Source organism: Stenella coeruleoalba, assembly GCF_951394435.1.
Source record: "Stenella coeruleoalba genome assembly, chromosome: 14".
Taxonomy (NCBI): Eukaryota; Metazoa; Chordata; class Mammalia; order Artiodactyla; family Delphinidae; genus Stenella; species Stenella coeruleoalba.
The window spans coordinates 43,793,437-43,816,077 of NC_137160.1; the positions used below are offsets into that span (position 1 = coordinate 43,793,437).

At 37.5% G+C, this 22,641-nt stretch overlaps 1 protein-coding gene across 1 annotated transcript; it reads left to right on the forward strand.

Moving 5' to 3' along the window:
- Nucleotides 1–150: 150 nt before the first annotated feature.
- LOC307197267 (desmocollin-1-like) lies at nt 151–22,344 on the forward strand (the record flags this gene model as incomplete). Its single annotated transcript, XM_079943033.1, is given in 13 exon segments — nt 151–213; nt 3,216–3,300; nt 4,846–5,048; nt 10,688–10,832; nt 12,209–12,369; nt 13,714–13,906; nt 13,909–13,972; nt 14,637–14,845; nt 19,956–20,077; nt 20,793–21,014; nt 21,018–21,047; nt 22,147–22,158; nt 22,162–22,344. Coding segments are annotated over 13 exon segments (1,692 nt in total).
- Between the last annotated feature and the right edge of the window lie 297 nt (nt 22,345–22,641).

Sequence of the window (22,641 nt, forward strand, 5' to 3'; positions counted from 1 at the left end):
ACTCTTCTCCAAATCAAGCTCATCCACGTCAAGGTGGCAGCAGAATATCCTGTACAAGTGCCAGCTGTCGGGAATCTGCTGAAGCCACCCTGTGCATCCCAAGCTTCCCTGGTATCCAGCCACCACCCATGACCATTGGGACTACTTCTGATGGCTGTGGCCTCCACTGCCCCAGAGAGCATATTCTCTAAGCAGCTCCTTTTCTCTTTCCTGGTGAGTAACAAGCAAAGGATTAGGGAGTTCAAGCATGTTACTGTGCGTTTCCCTCCTTTAGTCTGGGCTTGAAAGAGAGTAGAGTGGTAGTGGAAGGCAGAGAAGGCAGACTGGGAGAACAAAAACAGATCTGAGAAAAATTCAAGGAAGAGTTGAGAGACTTGTGGCCCGGGATGGCAGGTGTTTGGTTTGCTCTTCAAGTTTCCACTGCCAACCTGTTAGTTTTTCAAGGGAATCCCCTGTTCAGTCTTGCTGTGGTGTTTTTCTAAGGAGTGATGGAATGAATTCACTCCTCAGCCATTTGACCCAGGAAGTTCTGAGGTTTGCTTTTGCTACTAGTAAATAAGCTGTACTTATTTAACATACTTAGTTCCACTGAGCTGCTAGAAGAGGAAAAGGATTCTGGGTGGAGAGGTGAAATATCCAGGACTTTCTTAATTTTACCCAGGAAGGGCTAAAAGAAGGGCAGAGCTCTTAGTTCAAGCAAGGTGTTTAACTTGAAAAAAAATAATAAAGAAAAATATGACAGTCTTGAAAAAATACAGAAACTTGGCTTCCACTTAGGTTTTTAATAACTTTGTAACTGTGTACTTCATTCCCTGGTATTAAGAATGAAAACATTGGGACTTCCCTGGTGGTGCAGTGGTTAAGAATCCGCCTGCCAATGCAGGGGACATGGGTTCAAGCCCTGGTCCAGGATGATCCCACGTGCTGCGGAGCAACCAAGCCCGTGCACCACAACTACTGAGCCTGTGCTCTAGAGCCCACAAGCCACAACTACTGAAGCCTGTGTGCCTAGAGCCTGTGGTCTGCAACGAGAGAAACCACCACAATGAGAAGCCTGCACACCACAACAAAGAGTAGCCCCCGCTAGCCACAACTAGAGAAAGCCCACGTGCAGCAACGAAGATCCAATGCAGCCAAAAATAAATAAATTTATAATAAAAACAAGTAATCATTATTTTTTAAAAAAGGAATAAAAATATTATAAGTCAAGAAATAAGACTCATTTTTTATTTTCTTTTTTTTTTTTTTTTTTTTTTTTTGCGGTACGCGGGCCTCTCACTGTTGTGGCCTCTCCCATTGCAGAGCACAGGCTCAGTGGCCATGGCTCACGGGCCTAGCTGCTCCACGGCATATGGGATCTTCCTGGACCAGGGCACGAACCCGCGTCCCCTGCATTGGCAGGCAGACTCTCAACCACTGCGCCACCAGGGAAGCCCAAGACTCATTTTTTAAAAAGTGGTTACTTAAAGCGGAATACAAATGTAACTTTTTAAATTCCAGTTTTTAGTATTATCTGCCTGAGTTATTGTAAAATTACAGACTGTTTAAATAGGCTGACACCATATAGCCAATAAACTTGGGTTGAGTTAGAAAAGAAATATACATCCATAATATGGCTGATGATTTTCTTTCCTTCTCCCAAATAGTGGGTCCCATAACTCTAGAAATATGTCCTCAGAGAAAAATTGGTAATAATATTGACCCATCTGTTCTAGCTCTATTTTTTTAATTGCATCTTAATTAGTATCTGTATTGGTCAAGACGGGTTTTTTTCTTAATCTTTTCTTTTTTTAATTTATTTATTTTATTTATTTATTTTTGGTTGCATTGGGTCTTCGTTGCTGCACGCGGGCTTTCCCTAGTTGTGGCGAGTGGGGGCTAGTCTTTGCTGCGGTGCGCGGGCTTCTCATTGCGGTGGCTTCTCTTGTTGAGGACACAGGCTCTAGGCACGTGGGCTTCAGTAGTTGTGGCACGCGGGCTCAGTAGTTGTGGCTCTCGGATTCTAGAGCACAGGCTCAGTAGTTGTGGCACACAAGCTTAGTTGCTCCGCGGCATGTGGGATCTTCCTGGACCAGAGCTCGAACCCGTGTCCCCTGCATTGGCAGGCGTATTCTTAACTACTGCGCCACCAAGGAAGCCCTGTCCTAGCTCTGTTTTATATTTAAATAATAACGAAACTGTCATTTGGAAAAACAGTAGAACAAGCAAATAAACAGAAAATGCCAAGAAAAATAAGTAAAATAGGTTTTGAACTTACATTCACTTTTAAACTGATAGCTTTTCTCTTATTTTTCAGATAGTCTCTGTCTTCTTTCCTTGAGTTAGGTATATAGCTTTTTAAAGCAATATTTGTGTCTTGAATTTAATTAAAAATCTTTACCCTGGGGCTTCCCTGGTGGCACAGTGGTTGAGAGTCCGCCTGCCGATGCATGGGACACAGGTTCGTGCCCCGGCCCGGGAAGATCCCGCATACCACGGAGCGGCTGGGCCCGTGAGCCATGGCCGCTGAGCCTGCGCATCTGGAGCCTGTGCTCCGCAGCGGGAGAGGTCACAACAGTGAGAGGCCAGCGTACAGCAAAAAAAAAAAAAAAAAAAAAAAAAAAATCTTTACCCTGTTGAAGTCTACTCTCTAAATTTTGAAATGTATTTCTTTTTAGACTAGTTTTGTGAATGATATCATTTAGACTTTGAAGTTTATGCAAAGACAGTCTAAGGAGTAATTTGAGATCAGCGAATATTTATGGATGTTGGTCTTCAGGCGGTTAAAAATATCCTCGAATATTTTCTCGATTTAACTACAGGTCAAATTGCTTGGGGCTGTGAAAATGATGATTTGTGTACAAATATGTGATTATTGTATTCCAGAGTTAAGTACTTTCTTCATGCTAAGAAATCAGAATGACATTTACAAATGGTCTTAGAGATGATAAACTCTATATAGAGTCAATGGTTTGTAACACATTTTCTTGAAAGGATGCAATAGAATTCTGGTTCTAAGAACTCTATTCATTTTAATTTTTTCATTGATACTAAATGACTGTTGTGTCCCTAAAGCCACTTCCTTTGCTGTTTCCTTTTAAAATGAATACAAAAAATATTGAGGGATTGGAAGATTAATTTGTTTCTGAATTGACAATACTTTTATCAATAAGACAAAACTGTAATGCGAAAGTTTGTGATCAAATGTAATTCCTGATTTTTTTCCTTCTTTTGAGGTTTTAATATTATTTTGCAGTGCCTGTCAGACTATTTCTCTTCAAGTTCCTTCTCATCTTCAGGCTGAAGCACTTGTAGGCAAAGGTGAGAAACCATGTTACGAATTTCGTAGTTTTAACTACTACATTTAGCTTCCAGCTGCTCTTGTAAAGTTTGGGATAAAAGCCATATGGTAGCTACTTGCATTAAAATTCGACATGAAATGAAAGATAAACTACTTGTTTTTTGGTAGTGGTTAGAAACAAAGTACCAAGTTAGCTGTACACTTTTCTTGCCAGAAAAATTAGCAAGCATCAGAGGACTAAATTATCTTAGTTTAGTACAAACAAAGAGAGGCACCAAAACCAGAAACATGTTTTAGTTTCCTATGACTGATCTGCTTCCAACATTCTTTAATTGATTACATATAAAACAGATGTGTCAAAATTGAAATGTCCCAAAATAAAATTTATGCTTGAGTTTGATTACAATGACCAAGTAACCATCAAGAATTTATGTGATCTATTTCATAGAATAGCTTCACAAAGTCAAATAAAAATTTAAGTAGTCTTACTATCACAGCCATACTTGAGGCATGGGTTGGTTGTTCTGAGTCCAGGGGTAACATTCCTTTCATCAGTGTTTTTCATTAGCCTTAAGTTTACATCAAGAAAAACACACCTTGTATACAGAAGTGGTATACTTCTATATACTTTGCCCAGTGCTTTGAGGTTTTGAATTAATCCCTTATATCTTTTTTCTTTTTTTTTTTTTAATTATTATTTTTGGCTGTGTTGGGTCTTCGTTTCTGTGTGAGGGCTTTCTCCAGTTGTGGCGAGCGGGGGCCACTCTTCATCGTGGTGTGCGGGCCTCTCACTGTCGCGGCCTCTCGTTGCGGAGCACAGGCTCCAGACGCGCAGGCTCAGTAGTTGTGGCTCACGGGCCCAGTTGACATGTGGGCATGTCAACTGGGCATGTGGGATCCTCCCAGACCAGGGCTCGAACCTGTGTCCCCTGCATTGGCAGACAGACTCTCAACCACTGTGCCACCAGGGAAGCCCCTCCTTGTATCTTTTAAAAGCACTTAAATGGTACACAGTCTATACTCTAAAGACACATAGTAAATATGGTAAATATATTAAATATGAATCAGTAAAGGAAATATTTTGATACAACCACTAAGCATTACTAAGCTTGGGGTTTATTAAGCCTCCAAAAGGTTTTATGGAATTAGTACTTGCAGTATTACTGAGAAATATTACTTAAGTATAGACCAATTTTCTTATTTTTTGCAAGATAGTTTTAACTATCACAGATTATCGCAAACAAGTTCAAAATCTGACATCATACAGTTTACTACACATAATAGAAAACAACACATTTGTACATATACACGAGTTAAAGTGGAAACAATAAATCCAGTGACATTAAAAATATTTAAATGATGAAAGCAGTGGAAACGGTGACTCCATCAGTTTAATTACTTAATCTTTATGGCCTCTAAGTTTTAGAATAGTAATTATTCCACACATTCCAAGCGTAACCTCCCCCTTTTTGCTTCTCATGCACTAACTGGAGGTTGTCATTCCTGTAAAACTTGTTCTATTCTTGTTTTACTTTACAAATTACAGTGACATTTCTTCCCTGCAGTGAATCTGAAGGAGCGTCTCCGGTCGGCGAGCCTAATTCAGTCAAGTGGTCCTGACTTCAGCATTCTAGAAGACGGCTCCACTTACACAGCACATAACCTCATTTTGTCTTCTGAAAAGAAGAGTTTTTCCATTTTGCTTTCAGACACTCAGAGACAGGAACAGAAGGAGATAGAAATTGTACTGGAAGCAGGAGGAAGGAAGGTATATTAGGCAAGACTTAAACACAATAATCTGCTCACAAGAGCCCTTCATCTCATCTGTTTCCTTCTGTGCTAAAATTACTGCTCTTGAATGCTCACTTGTTTGTCTATTCCACTTATAATTAACATACATAAAGACTAGACGGTTTTAAGGAATAATAGGGCTATTTACAACTGGTGTAAAAATGAACAACGCAGTAGCCAGGGAGCAAAGTCAGAATATCAGATGTTTTCAGGTGTGGCAATAAGAGCGACCTACCTGCAGAACAAGGCAAGGTGGGTCAGTGAAGATTGATTCTGGCTGGAGATGTGGTGCTCCACCCTGTGTGGCTTTCTCCCAAGTAACTATGGATTTGAGTCTCTCTTTAAAGAGGAGATGAGACCATCTACAGTTTATTCCCATCTTAATAGAACATTCTATGAGGTCCCTCTCTTCAGAGAATGCAGTAGGGCCAGTCCACCGGATTGGTTTGAATGTTCTGACTCTAAGCTCGTCTTCTTGCAGTGAGTGGTGGTAACCAGAGAGTGGGAAGGGAGAAGGTTACTGGAATTCACATAAATCTCACTTTAAGCAAACTCTGCACAGTGAATCTGGTCTTATGAGATGATTTATTAATAAGGGATTCGATTTATAAGAGAGTTTCCCAGCTAAATTTGTTTTGATTACAAGAAGTCTTCATCAAATTTAGAATATGCTTACATATTACATGTATTTTACATTTGTTATACATTTAGAATAAGGCTTACAAAATATTATTTTATGTCCAAATTGTAAAGAGTCTCCATATCACATAAAATAAAATATGCTGGAACACACGCTGACCTGTGTGTCTTTTTTTTTTTTTTTTTTTTTTGTGGTACGCGGGCCTCTCGCTGTTGCGGCCTCTCCCGTTGCAGAGCACAGGCTCCGGACGCGCAGGCTCAGCGGCCATGGCTCATGGGTCTAGCCGCTCCGCGGCATGTGGGATCTTCCTCTCAACCACTGCGCCACCAGGGAAGCCCCCCTGTGGGTCTTTATATAGGTATACAAGTGCTTTGCACAGTAGCTAGTATTTTAACAAATTTTCATCATCCCACTTCTAGTGGAATAAAATCAATTCTTTAATATTTGTAAGTGGATTTTCTCTTTTTAGGCGGGTCAATATTTCTCAAGATAGCATCTTTCACCAAAACCCTATAAAGTTCTGGTTGGTTAAGTGACAAGTGATTAAATCAGGAAATAGGTGAAACTGGTTCTTACTCCGTGTGTGTGTGTGTGCGTGTGTGTGTGTGTGTGTGTGTGTGTGTCTTATTGATAAAAAACAGAACTTATGAAAAACAGAAATTGTTTGGGTATTATCCATGATATTGTTATATACAATCGTTACTTATTTTCTTCACGTTACTATGTATGTGAAAATCATAGTATCTAGAATGATAAGCAATGCTATATTTCTTCACTTTAAACATTTTGACCTTTTTATCAAAAAGCCAAATAAATAATTGACAAATATGTATATTTACATACACGCACATGTAAATATATAAGTTTTCTGCTGCTTTTGTAGCTTCTTCATAGGAAGAAAAGCTCTAACACTAGCAGTCATTCTTGTGGAGAAAGAAAGCTGCCTGCTCTGTACGTTGTGATGTACTCTTCATTTCTTATTCTGCTGATAACATACTGTTTATGGATTTTTGAGGTCTTTAGCTGCTTCTCACTGGTCAATCTGCTGTCTCTTTTGGCTTCTTATTAAGATCATTGCAAGAGGGAAGGGAAAGAGAATAGTTTATAATTTAAATAAGCTACTGGGAATTCCCTGGCGGTCCAGGGGTTAGGACACTGCACTTTCGCTGCTGAGGGGATATATATGGTCAGGAAACTAAGATCCCAAGAGCCATACGGTGTGGCCTAAAATAAAATAAAATAAAACAAAATTAAAAAGTTACTTCACAATTTTTTGACGTCTTTTAAAGGACAAAGGAATAAAATAGTTTGGAATTTTTGCTCAAAGTTGGCCTTTTGAGTAATTTTCCTTCAGAATTACTTGTGTTTCTCTAGTTTCCATTAACATGCTTAAGATTGAAAATCAACTGCAAATCAACAAAATTCATAAAGTATAACAACCAGATGTAAACATGGTGCAAGTTGTAAAATCTCTTGAGACAATGTGGAATAGAAGCCTTCTCTGTCAACGTAGAGGTTAAAATCAAAATAGTATGTCTTTGCTTTTCTATCAGATCAGTTTCATTTACTGTTTTTTACTGGAAAGCTTATTTCTCTGGAAATTAGTGGGTCTTCAGTATCTGCCACTTTTGCTTTTAGTCTTGGACAAGTCACAACTTCAAGAATCTGTTTTCTTTGTGTTATGGGCTGCGAATTGTTGTCTTATCTACCTCAGAGCTGTTGTGATCGTTAAATGCCATAATGCTGGCAAAATCACCATATAAACAGTAAAGCTCTCTAAAAATATTCCAATGGCAGAGATCAAATAATGCACATATTCCAGAATTTTGTCCTCAAGCCTGGGGCTTTGGATGGGATTTTCCAATTCTTTGCTTTTATCTAACCTATTTGAATGTTAAGTGTTAATAAATTATTGTTGTTCGAAATAATTAGATTTCCTTGATTATTGGGAACAGGGTCTAATTCAATACATATCATTACTGTGCTCCCATTTGCTCTATTGCCCCATGTTGTATTGTTTAATTTTGGCAGGTAAAGATTTTTCTGGATGAGTCACACCATTATTGCAGTTGAAGGAATTTGTTTTAAACCATTCAATGCGTCTAGTCTTTTAGGGATTTATATAAGGCCCTTTTGCAAGTTTTTTAAAGAAGAGTTGTATAAGAAGTGAATTTTCTTCAATAATTCCAAGTTATTTTATGAAAGAAAGCAGCTGCAAACACTCTTCCTCTTTGAATTTTGAGGAGAGTCTGTACCTTTTATAAGTTTATAGGGAAAAATCAGCTCAATCTGATCCCTTCTTACCTATCCAGCCAGAGCCTTACTATCTTGTAACATATGATTTCTTTTCCAGACACACAAGTCTATCCATTGTCTTTAAATTCATGTTGCTAGTTACATTCTGTACACACTCAGCTTTGGTGTCACTGCTCTCTCCCTTCCTCTGCCCAGTCTACACTCAATAACCCTCTCTACAAGGGTAAATTCAAGCCCCAACTTCTGTTGACAACTGTTTACACATTCCCAAAGATGAGAGCAATTACAGAGATAAAGGCAAATTATAGGGCAAAAGGGCTAAAAGAGATGAGGTTCTTCAAGCTACAGAAGAATTCAAGGGGGAAATATCACAATAGTAGACACAAGAAATTTAAATACTCTTCTAACTTAGCTAAAAATATGACTAATTCTACTAAAGTACAGTATTCTATTTATAGGTATTGTAACAATGTTTAAATATATTATCATTGCTTTTCATATAGAATAATGGGAACTAGACTGCAGAACCATTAGTTGTACTGAGCTTTCTGAAACTGCTGCTTTAGTGACTAATTATGAAAATATTTATAATTAGTTCCTTTATCATATGAATATTACTGGATTCTCCTAGGGATCCAGGCTGTGGTTTAAAGTTCGGCTGCATTTCTAGTTTAAATCATCTTTACAATAATTATTTGAATTTTTATTTATTTTGGAGATGCTCAGCACATTAATAGTAAAAAATCAAACTAGTACCTGAAATAGTACCAGAAACAAAATCACTACATCTGAAAATCAGTGGAATGTGGAATAATGATATTTATTTGTAGTTGAGCATCAGGACCTATTTTAAACTACAAGTGATTATACAGCAAGAAGTAGATGATCATTTCCATTGAAGAGAAAAACTAGCAAAAATTTGTGTAAATTACAGCAGGATGGACTTAGGTTAGATAGGGAGATGTTTTAATACCAACGTGATGAAGTAGAAGAATTCATTACAAGTGGTCCCATAGAATGTTTACAACAGTTTTTACAGAGGGCAAACTTAAGGGGTGGTTTATTTTCCTAAGAAAAAAAAGATGGATGGAATTGAATGCAACAAGCTATTTATTGGTGAATTACCCAATGTAAGGCACTGTGTTAGGTGCTTCAGTCACACAGCTATCCGAAGTCTCAGGCTTCACCCCTGAGGGCAATTGGAAACTAATAGGGACATAAAACAATTACATAGTTTTCTCTAGCCAAAACTCTCAAAATGACAGCAGTTAAAGGAAGAAAAAATTACATCAAATATGAGGGGAGAGGGAGAGATTGATAGGAAGGCTGAATAGTGTGGTGGTAGTGGTGATGGTGGTGGTGGTGAAGTAGTGACAATACACTCCTGTATCCCTGAGTGCAGAATTTATTAAGATACAGGGATCAGACTGACAGAAATCAAAGTATAAGTTTTATTACTGAAAAAGCCCAGCTGGAGGTTGTTTGGGGAAAAGTGAAAAAGGGAACAGAGAGAACATGAATGGTTATTTCAAAACCTTCTGTCCTAGAGATTGGAGTGGAAATTTCTTCCCCTCCAGCTTAGCATGTGAAGATGAAATGTTTCCTTTCCACACAACAGTGAGGATTTTGTGTTACTCTGGTAGATGATAGGAAGATCACTGAAAAGTCTGATTAGCTAATATCATGATTAAAATTGTGCTTTGTGGAAATGAATCTGACTCCTGAGGGCTACATAGTTTGGAGAAGGTCAGTTAGGACAACTGTAGGAAAGTTGGTAGGACACGTGTGTAGGATACAATAGGAAAGTTGATAGGATACATTTGGAGTCACATGAGGATAATGGCATTGAGAATAGAAAAGAGAAGTGAATGACAGAGACACAGAAATGCTGTAATCTCTAGAACCTGGCAACTGACTAATATAAGGCTAAAGAGGGGGAGGAATTAGATACCTGAGACTTTAATCCTGGTTCATTTTAGAAAATGGTTAAGGTAGGGAAACCAGGAAGGCTAGTTGTGGTGAAGAACTGAGTTAACACAGACTTCACTTTGGGCAGGTTTAGTTGTTCCTGTCAGTGAAGAAAATCTGTTTAACTCAACCATTTACCAGAAAACTTCAGAAATATTTTATGGTATTTAAAGAAAAAGGGCATTAAATCCTCACATTTGGGACCAAGATATATCATTTTGAGATAGAGTTTGGAATATATATATATATATATATATATATATGATTTTATTAGCATTTTTACTACACAAGAAATACATGTTACTGATAGAAAAATGAGAAAATACAGGTAGAGAAAAGAACACAATCGAGTCACCCAGAAATAGTTGATATTTATATGTGTATATAAATCTAAAAATAACTAGAATCATATTTTGTATAAACTTTAGAAAAAACTACTTGTTATTAGCATGACTAGGGGAAGTCTACATGCATTCTAACAAGCAGAACTGCATGCAGTTAATTCAGGGAACAGAGTAGCCTCCTTCAGCTGGAGTGCATGGTACTTGGTGAGAGAATAATGAGAAAGGATTGAAGCCATAGGGCAGGCATAGTCTGTGCTGCTGTGTTGTCTCTCTGTTGCATAAGTTCTTAGTTACATAGGCCTTTGCCAATGATTTTTTTAAATATTACATATTTCCCCAACCGCTAGGTTTAATTTTGTGCCTAATTGTTATTCAAGAATTAGCTGAGGGTGTTTGTCTACCTTTCAGATCTACGCCTATGCAACTACTGTGGACGGTTATGCACCTGAGTACACACTCCCCTTACTATTCAAAGTTGAAGATGATAACGATAATGCCTCATATTTTGAAGACAAAGTGACTGTCTTTAGTGTGCCTGAGAATTGCCAAACCGGTAAGTTCACATCTTAGGAAAAACATGAGAATTTTACTTCAGTTGAATTCTTCATTAATGTTTTAGGCACAGTTACGCAAAACATTTTTAAATGCTTGACTTTCATGGATATTCTACATAAAACTTTGTAGCCTTATAAGATCATAGGCTCTTCAAAGGCAAACCTTTTTGTGCTCATTTTCTAGGCACATGTAGAAAGCAGCTAACTGATACACAAAGTTACTAGCTTTGTTAGATTAATCCACAATGACAGACAAAGGCTGTTTATATTTTCTATTTTGATCATGTACATATGTGTCCCAGATGTATTTATAAAGCAATAGAGCATCTGAATCTTTATAAAGTCGCAATACATTTTCAAGGACCCAGAAATAGATTATGGTATGGAAATGCTGATCTGGCTTATAACAACGTATGCATTTCTTTTTTTTTTTTTTTGCGGTACGCGGGCCTCTTACTGCTGTGGCCTCTCCCGCTGCGGAGCACAGGCTCCGGACGTGCAGGCTCAGCGGCCATGGCTCACGGGCCCAGCCACTCCGCGTCATGTAGGATCTTCCTGGACCAGGGCACGAACCCGCGTCCCCTGCATCAGCAGGCGGACTCTCAACCACTGCGCCACGAGGGGAGCCCTGCATTTCTTTACTTAGCTTATTTCCCAAACAAATTGAAAAAATTTTAAACTGGTTTGATGCTCTCACCAGCCAAGATTGTGGCCTCATCAAACCAAAGGACATAGCAAGTCTAGTTCATTCTCAAAAATCGCAAGATATGTTCTTAGTTTCTATGTGCATATTTAATATTATTTTGTGTGCATATTTAATATTATTTTCCCACAGTAAATGGTTTGCTAAAGTAATATTGCCAATAATCTGATTTCTGAGCCATAAAGCTTGTCCAAATGATATTCAGACCGTTGCATAATGTTTGTCTTATATGTATTAACAATTCAGCACATTTATTAAAATATAAAAGCATAAAACCTTTGTTATATGCAAAACTGTGCTTTTCCTTTAACACTATCAAGTGGGGTATTAAAGAAACAAGATATACAGAGAAGGTCCCATCAAAAAATGGCCCATGAACTGGATTGAGAGGAAGAATTTGAGAACCTCTGTTACCATCGGTGGGGTGGATGTTCTCACATATGCAGAACACAAATTATGTTATCCACAGTAGCCACCTAATTGAAGTTTCCAGGTTAGGGGAACTTGGAGTTGTGGGAGAGCATTTAGATACTTCTCCACTTATCTGTAAAATCAGTCAACTTGTGGGTTTTTTGGGAGAATATGCCACAGCAATGCCTTGATTTTATTTTTGTTTGTAATTCAATTATATCGCTATTTTAAGTTGTTGACAGTATTGGATTTATTTAACAGGAACTTCAGTGGGAAAAGTGACTGCCATAGACCTCGATGAACCTGATACTCTACATACTTGTCTGAAATGTAAAATCTTACAGCAAATTCCAGACAATTCAAAGCATTTCTCCGTACATCCAGACATCATCACCACAACTACATGTTTACTAGATAGAGAAGTAATGAATTGCTTAATTAATTTCTCAGTCACTAAACTATGTGTAAACTGATCATGAACTCCCAAAGAAATTAGAGTACGTATTTTCTTAGAAGTGATATGCATAAATTTTGCGTTCCTTATAAAATTTTTAGAAACTGTTCCTTAATTATAATATTGCTTATTTTTCCTTTCTCTTTTTAAATTTCTTTTAAAAATATTTTTGGACTTTTTTCTAGATTTCTTTCTTTCTTTTTTTGTTATTTTGATAGATTTTAGTCTCTAGTCATTTATTGTTTTGGGATTCTTTCTAGTTACTCAGTTCATGAACTAACAAATCCGTATATAATACACTTTGAAAAGGTGCTGCTAGATAATATGATTATATCTTTTGACTCAGATACTCAGAGTAACTGCTCCATTATAGCCAAATCTCATGTCCTAGTAGTCTTATCACCGAACCAAGCTCAGGCCCGCTCGCCCGCTGGCAGTAAAGCCAATCTACTGACACCAGGTTGTAGTGAAGGAAAGTACAGCTTTATTGAAAAGGTGCCAATACAAGGAGAACAGGTGGCTTGTGCTCAAAACCTCCAAACTCCCCTAAGGATTTTAGCAAACCATTTGTAAAGGCAAGGTGAGGGAGGGGCATCCCAGAGTATGTGATCAGCTCCTGCACAATTCTCTGATTGGTTGATGGTGAGGTAACAGGGTGGTGTCATAGGGGTTAACATTATCAGTCCTTAGGCCTGTGGGCTATGAGCTCATGGTCATCAAGTAGTTAACATCTTCCATTTGGTGGGGGCTTTTCACATCTTTAAAACAACTCAGGAAGTGTGCATCAGGTACTATTATCTAGGTACTACAGAAAGGAGCTAAAGCAGAGTATATGGGGGAGAAGTCTGCCCTGGGAAGGCCCCATAGGGTCCTGCTTGGTTACAGTCTATCTAATTATTTTATATACTTAGCTTAGAGGGACTTTTGCTAATTTAGTTATCACTGTTATCGCATTTGATAATAATAAAATAAAGAGAAATAGTCCATTTGAATTTATTTAAACACTTATTCTGTATTTCTATTAGTATTTAAACTTGTAATAAAAAAATAAAATGAAAGCAGGACCTTTCCAAAGGAAAGTGAGAAGAAAAATTTGTTGAATCTTAAAAATCAACAATTTTGCATTTGATAGTGTTTGTCACTATAGGAAGCTAATTATTCGTCGTTAATACATTAGCAACAACTTTTGGTAACATTTTATACATAAAAATGATTTTCCTTTTCGTGCTAAAACTTGGAATCATAGTTATGTCTTCTATATATATGTATATAGAGAGAGAGAGAGACTCATTTTGGTATGTTTATCGAACAGTCATTGAACTATGAAGTACATCGCCAAATGGTTTTGCAAATTGGTGTACTTAACGAAGCACAATTCCCTAAAGCAGCAAACTCACAAACTCCTACTATGTGCATTACAACTGTCACTGTTAAAGTTAAAGACCATGATGAGGGCCCCGAATGCCAACCACCAGTAAAAGTTAATAAGAGTAAAGATGGCCTCCCGTGGGCACAACACTCCTTGGATACGAAGCAGTGGATCCGGACAGCAGCACTGCTGAGGGCTTAAGGTAATGTATTTTCAAAATTTCCTTCTTTTTAATTGTGATGATAATTGATTTCAAATTTGGGAACATTCTATGTATTATTAGGATGACAGATTTTGAGATTATGTCCACTCTTTGGTTTGAGCATTTACATTTGATTTCTAAAAACTATGTATAAGAAGGCAAGCCATAAAAAGAAATGAAATTGAGCTATTTGTAATGAGGTGGATAGACCTAGAGTCTGTCATACAGAATGAAGTAAGTCAGAAAGAGAAAGACCAATACCGTATGCTAACACATATATATGGAATTTAAGAAAAATGTCATGAAGAACCTAGGGGTAAGACAGGAATAAAGACACAGACCTACTAGAGAATGGACTTGAGGATACGGGGAGGGGAAGGGTGAGCTGTGACAAAGCGAGAGAGAGGCATGGACATATATACACTACCAAACGTAAGGTAGATAGCTAGTGGGAAGCAGCCGCATAGCACAGGGATATCAGCTCGGTGCTTTGTGACCGCCTGGAGAGGTGGGATAGGGAGGGTGGGAGGGAGGAAGATGCAAGAGGGAAGAGATATGGGAACATACGTATATGTATAACTGATTCACTTTGTTATAAAGCAGAAACTAACACACCATTGTAAAGCAATTATACCCCAATAAAGATGTTAAAAAAAAAAAAAAGATGTAAAAAAGAGAAAAACAGAGATGAAGATAACTGGTTTGAAATTAATGAATACACTGGTGACTTGAAAACTGTAAAAGTTCTAGATAGAAAATCAACATTTGTAAAAGACAACCAATACAATGTTTCCGTGATTGCAATGGATGCAGGTGAGTGCAATTTTCTAGAAATAAAATATAAATATAGGACATATTTTAGGAAATCTTGGGGCTAAATTTAAATTTGTTTGTTTCCAGATCAAAATTTAATGCAAAAAATGTTTGCATTATGATTGATTAATTGCTTGGAAAACACCCAGTTTAGGTCCCAGTGCATCACTAATGCAAAACTAGGAGGTGGTGAATGGGCCAAGTCCCAGTTTCGAGGTCCATATTATTTGACTTCTTCCATGGACATAGTGGCATCATCAAGGATCCCTATTTTTCTCAGGAGTACGGATTTAGATTATTCTGATTTGAACTTGCTGGAGGGATTCAGCCCACCTTCAACAGTTGGATTCAGATAGATTTGTTCTGAGTCTCTCTTACTGGGGAATAAAACATTTATCCTATTTCCTAAATAAATGGTCAAACAATGATTTTTAACGTCTTTTGCTGAGGTTTGCAATCATTCTCCAAGATTAATTCTAGAACCTGTTTTGTGAAGAAATGTCCTTCAAATGTCCTAATGTAGAGATCTCAAAACTCTTTTGAATATATCCTCCAAGCAGTAAATCATTTTTGAATATGAACCTTTGCAGTGTAAGCCCTGTCAGTTGGCTTCTCTTTTTGTAATGCAAGTGCCTGACTTAAGCTTTGATTGATATCTCAAATAAACACATTGCTAACCACAGAACTAGATCAAGAGCCAGGCTGACCCCTACCCCATCTCCCCAGGCTCCTTTGTTTTAGAGATCTTGGTTGATTTCAGTAACTCACCATTTGGGCTGCTGGTTTTATCTCTCCCTGTGCTTTAAATTCCTGCTCTTGTGTTTTAAATTAAGAGTGAGCCTGTGAAACACAAGGCCCCAGCCTCCACCTCAATAAAAGAAGAATCCCAGGTGTCACTCCCTTGCCCCACCCCCTCCATTCCCCACAAATTTACAATTGCTCTGTGGCCCCAAGTGTGCCATGTAATTTCCGGGACTTGTAAGTAATAAACTTTTTTTTTTTTCAATGTTTCCTGATCATTATTACTTAGGGCATCTTGCAATCATAAGAGGAACCATAAGGGCCAGTTCAGCCACAACCTTGGTTATTGATAGGCTGAGACCAGTCCATAACCACTCCCATATATTTACTAGCGTGTTTATTTATATACATATACTACTATGCTAATGTATATATCATAAAAATAGATATTAAAAGAAGATGATAAAAAATATAAATAGAAGTTACAATATGGCGTTCCACCACACCAATTACACACTCACTCATGTGGGGTAAATTTCCATTGATGATAAAGGTGAATGAACTTGGGCTTTTATGACAGAGCCTATGTTTTTGACTATCTGCTTAATCCAAGGTGGTTTCCATTATTTTTATGGTTAGCATATTTTTATACACTAGATGTTCAAAACAAACAAGTTGGAACGGCAATGTTGTGGTCTTTTTCTATAGAATCACTGAATTTCTTTAGAAGGAATGGGCGAGTGTATGAACAAACACATATCAAATCTCACGGAAATAAACAAAAGTTGAAAGTAAGTCATGAAATGTTTCATGTTTATTCATTTTGCCCCTTGATATTTTGATAATAAGATAAAGACAGATGTTTTCTCATATATTATACCCATACTTTTTTCTATAGCTTTACCCAGAAGCCACATCTATGAAAAAAATAGATTCTCTGATGAGAGACAAAGGTTAAGCTAATGAAGATACTGCTGCTTATGATTTATAGAGGAAGGGCAAGCCAGTTCATCTACATGTGTCCCATTCAGGTTTTTTCCTTACTTCCTCTCTCAGCCTTGGTCTATTCCTGTTACCCTGGGATGGAAATGGTCTGTTGCACATCATAATTAGTGAGATGACCACGCAGTTTGAAAGAACTATGCCCGTAAGCCAAAAATTTTTAGGTTTCAAAACCTGAAAGAAAACCTCAATTTGAATATTATTACTTAATCATGTGCATATATCTTCCTTTCCTCTTGATAACTCTCACACAATCTTTTAATGTAATTCTTTCAGTATAAGTAGGAAAAAAAATCTACTAAAGAATGGGGAAAACATTAACTGAGAAATATAGTTAACATTGCCACTCCTTTATAATCCTGGTGATTTGCTGCTTCTGTATAAGCAAAAGTGAAATCTGAATGGTTCAGGAACACAATTATGATGTCAAACAAGGATTTATATTTACTCACTTATTCCACAAATGTTGATTGTCTTTTAAGTTCCAAGTACTAGGCCATGAAAATTAGGATTCATAAGACAAGGTCAAATTTTCACACAATATCAGTTGAGGGATTATTATGTTCTCATAACAGATTCCCTGGTATGAAAATTTTCCCCATCAAAGAATGTATGCATATCATGAGAAGTGGAAATCAGTTAAAGAGTTGCCCACCCAGATTAAAGGATAAAGCGAGGAAACTTCACGGAAATGCAGAAGCTTGGTGATAGAAAATGAAGTACTTTTTGGAGAGAAGGAAAATATGGAAAACAGAGATATAAGAAATTAACTTGGTCTTTTGGTGACAAAAGAATGTCTTTAAATACAGTGATCATAGCACAAAGAAATGAAATGTCAAATCTAAACTTTGTGAGTCTATGTCCCAGGCCCATTGATAACCTGGATGTGCTCAAGAAGTAAAGATAAGGGTGCTGTAAATGTTAATGGAAGACCGTATGGTGTCATAAAGGATTTTGTTTATTTGAACTTTAATCCATTTAATATATGCTTCCAAGGGCCAAATATATAAGTAAGTACTTATATTTCCAAATGAATGTTTAGTCTTGATACTCATAAATATTTTATGATGATGATCTAGGTATTCCAGCTTTCTTAGAATCCAGTTTATTTCCTTGTATTTTTTGTGTTAATTTTTTTGTCAGTAAGGCTGGTTTCCCTGCTTTCACTCTAGAAAGCACCGTTTTATACACCTTCCACCTAGAATTAGACTGCCCCTCCTGTTTGAAATTCAGGTCCCTTTGCTTCTTCAAATGAATGGCAGTGACATCTTCTGTGGTAGCTCTCACTAGTCTTTGTTCAGTTTTCACGCAGGCGTTCTCTAGTTGGCAGTGAGTGGGAGCTACTCTTTGCTGTGGTGCACGAGCTTCTCATCGCGGTGACTTCTTTTGTTGCGGAGCACGGGCTTTAGGTGTGCGGGCTTCAGTAGTTGCGGCATGCAGGCTCAGTACTTGTGGCGCACGGGCTTAGCTGCTCTGCCGCATATGGGATCCTCCCAGACCAGGGCTCGAATCCATGTCCCCTGCACTGGCAGGCGGACTCTTAACCACTGCACCACCAGGGAAGTCCCTGTTCAGTTCTTCTATGAACACCTTTTATGCCCTCCTTCCCTGGGAATAATATCGTAATTATCACAGGTGATGTGTCTTCTCTATAAAAGGGTGCTCTCATTGTTTCTCGTGTACATTCTTTTCCTCTAGCTAGACTCTAAACTCATTTTCATACAAGGACCCTTATCATTGCTAAATATCTTTTCTACCAAGCATCTGGCCGAGATCTTGGCATGTTTGCTTCATGTACGTACTGATATTTGTCATTCCTCTGTTGTTTGAGAGCCCTGTGAATCTCCAGGTCCAGGTTGTGAATTTCACTACCAAGAGCTTTGCAAGTTCAGGTGCATAACAGGCACCTGGAACAATTAGTTTTCATGTATTATAGAAACTTGAGTTCAAAAGTTTACAAATGCTTTGTTATATTCGGCTGTAAGAAGAATTTTCTTAAAATAAATATTTCAGGGTTGTCATGTGGAAGAGGTAAACATTTTGTGTATAGTCCAAAATAACCCATGAAAAAATTGGAAATGATTAGGAGGTGTATTATGGCTTGATAAGAAAGAACCTGAAAACTTTCTAGTGGTTAATTAAAGAGTTCTGTACATGGAGTGGGCTGATTCATAACAGTGAACTTCCAGTTCCTGGAAACTTAAATAATGGGGAACTCTGGCATTTCAGAGTCCCTATTGCTGACAAGTAAGTTTAGATTTTAGTTAACCCAAGATGTACTTTCTAGCTCCAAGATTGTGACATTCCTTACTCAACTATACTTGGTATTTGCTTATGTGCTTAATTTAAAATAAGGTTTAGAAGTAGACAAACATACACACTCAATTACCTTTTCACAATCTTCAACTATTATCAGTAACTACTTATATCAGTAACAACTATTATCAGTAACTACTTAGTCTCTCAACCAGTCACTTTCATGTAGTGAATGCACAAAAAGAGTTAGTGAAAAGAGTAGCTTCAAAATTTACTTAGATGTTTATGCTCAACGTTATTAATGTATATTAATGAAGTGATTTAGCATATATCTTAATAAGGCTCCAACGTGGGGGAAATGGTCATATGGTGAGCCACTGAGGAAAAGGATGCAAAGAATGCTAAGATTTTGCATTCTGCAAACTGGTTTTTGGAGATGCAAAAGTGATGGAAATCATTACCCAGGCTTCTCCCCTTCCTTCCTCCTTCCCTCTCTTCCTCTCTCTCTTCTTTCCTGTGTTTGCTCCTTTTCCCTTCCTTCCCCCCTTCTTTCTATTTTTAACAATCTATTTGACTACATACAGCCTATTTGCATTTACAAACTTTTCCCATAGTCTTTACTTTGTCTGTGTTCATTGATTTGTGTTTCAGGTTAAACTGGATATTCCTCTTAGCACTTGATGTACACTTTCAAAGCCAGACACTGACTTTACATAATTGCCTTTCCTGTTTGATTTATGACTAATGTTCTTTGTTTTGTCATTCTAAGATCTTTGAGTTGTTCTGTGTGGATTTTAAATACAAATAATACTAGCTTAAATTCCAATCAAATGAAGTTACTATTTCAGTGTGAGGAAATAAGGAAAGCATTTAATTCTGAACCTGGGAAGAGAGCTATTAATAAACTATGTTCACTTCATCTTTCTTCCTTTTTATTGATTTGTATCTTATTTAGCCTAATAACATAACCTCACTAAGACAGAGCTGGTCTGTATGCTAATACATTTGTTAATATTCTGTTTAAAATTTTATGACCCAAAGAGATCTCAATTTAGGAACAGATTTTTAAAAGTTCTCTGAAGAAACTTTAAAATAAATCAAATGATTCAAATGATTTAATATATACTAGCATGAAAAAATGCTATTTTACTTATATATTTTTATTTTTTAGGTATTTTGTTTACATATATCTGTGTTACTGCTAAGAGTACAGTAAAGAAATGTTTTCCAGAAGATGTAGCCAAGCAAAACTTAATTGTATCAAATACTGAAGCACCCGGAGAAGAAGTGATGGTAAATCAGATTTCACTTTGGTTTGTATGGTGGTTCAATGACAACAGTCGATTATTATGTAAAATAGTAATAATAATAACAGCTAATGCTTACTGAGCACTTATTATGCCAAGCAGAACTCCAAGTGCCCTGCATGTATTAATTCACTTAAACTTCATAATTCTATTGTATTAGTTTCCTAGGGCTGCAATAACAAAGTACCGCAAACTGAGTAACTTAAACAATTGAAACTTATTGTCTCAGTTCTGAAGGATAGAAATTAAGAGATCAAGGTATCACAGAACCATCTCCCTCTGAAGGTGCTAGGATTCTGTTCCAGTCCTCTCTCCTAGCTTCTGATAGTTCCGTGGCTTGTGACAGCATAAATCAAGTCTTCATATGGCATTCTGTATGTCTGTGTGTCTGTGTCCAACTTTTCCCTTTTGGATTAGGGACCCACCTTAATTGAGTATGACCTTATCTTAATTTAACTAGTTACATCTATAACGACCCTATCTTCAAATAAGACCACATTCTAGGCACTGAGGGTTAGGACTTCAACATATGTGTTGGGGGGAAGGGATACAATTTAACCTATAACACCTGTGATATGGGTACTATTATTATCCTGATTTCATGCATGGGGAACAGAGAGGCACAGCAGGTAAGTGATTTGCCCATGGTGGGAAATAAATGAAAGAAAATTGTTAGTTTCAATTTGATTTATTCATTTTAGGAAGCAAATATTAGACTCCCCACACAGAAATCCAACATCTGTGACACAAGAATGTCTGTTAGCACACTTGGTGGCCAGGGAGTCAAAACACATCAAAGTTTTGAGGTGGTCAAAGGCTGCTACACTCTGGACCCCATCAAAGGAGGCAGACATCAGACCTTGGAATCTGTCAAGGGTGTAGGACAAGGAGTGACGAACACCAGCAGATACACATACGACGAATGACACAGCTTCACCCAACCTCGGCTTGGCGAAGTAAGTGCCAGTGTCTTCAAGTTCATATTACATGAAAGTAAACACTACTTATAAATCAGGATTTCCCCAAAGGTTTCCTCCTCATACATCTGGAGCTCATTACCTTTTCATGTTGAATTATCATAGAGATAGGTGGATGATAGGTCCAAACCCAAAGAGAAAAACGATCTTGTAAAGTTCAATTTTTAAAATAAGGTTTACAAAACTTGATCTAGAAGTGGCATATGTAGGCATTTTATACTTTAGGACGTGTAAAAAGACTGATAGCTTCCTCCCTAAAAGTTGCCAGGAAAATCACCTAGAGTGAAATATTTGTTATGGAGTACTGTGCAGATCACAAATTATAAATATTTTTAGTATGTTGAATCCTCCATGTGGTTATGAAATCCTATCGCCATCAACCAGATAGATTGTTAAGCTTTTATGAGGGGTTTTAGCTCCTTGTTTTATGCTCAGATCAATCAACATAGACTAATATTAGCCAGTTAATGTATTATATTATTATAGATATATAATAGTGTATAAACATAAGAATCCTAGCTTATTTTGGTTTCCCCCAAATATGTGAAAAAGTTGCAGAGATACATTTCACTTATACAATCTCATGTTTAAATGGGAAATTGTAAACTAGTTGTGTGATGTATGTGGAGCTTTTGTTTTCGTCAATGTCTTCAGTAGGAGCATTTATATATTTGCTATGTTTTAATAATGAATATAATACAGACCAATCATGTGCTTTCTTTTTTTTTTTTTTTTTTGGCGGTACGCGGGCCTCTCACTGTTGTGGCCTCTCCCGTTGCGGAGCATAGGCTCCGGACGTGCAGGCTCAGCGGCCATGGCTCACGGGCCCAGCCGCTCCACGGCATGTGGGATCTTCCCGGACCGGGGCACGAACCCGTGTCCCCTGCATCGGCAGGCGGACTCTCAACCACTGCACCACCAGGGAAGCCCCCACGTGCATTTTTTATATGTAGGAATCCATTAGAGGACACACTCTGATTAAAAATTAAACAGTAAAAGGTAAATCAAAGACATTATTTTTATGCTAATATGTTTAGGTGTTTTTTTAAAAATAATAAAATGTGCTTTTTCAAAACAGAAGGTGTATCTGTGAGGAAAAGACAAGGAGCATAAACATTCTGAAGACTACGTTCACTCCTATAACTATGAAGGAAAAGAGTCTGTGGCTGGCTCCGTTGGCTGCTACAGGGATCCGCAGGAAGAAGAGGGGTTTGAGTTTCTAGATCATCTGGAACCCAAATTTAGGACCCTAGCAAAGACACGTGTAAAGAAATAAGTGTGCCTTTTAATAGAGTAACATCTACGATGCATATGTAGGAGTTTATTGAATGTAAAATGACAGCAGCATCTGCTAAACTGTTTGTTTATTGGAGGTAAACTTCCAGTCATATAGATAAGGATACTATAAATACGAAGCTTCCTCTAATTCTCCTTGTCTGAGATGACTTCCATGTTCTCCAGAAATAAATGTTTCATTTGTTAATTTCCATTTATATGCATTTACATATTGCCCTTTCTAGGACTGTACTATGTGCTGTCTTGCACCTTCTATTTGAAAACTTATGTTACTTGG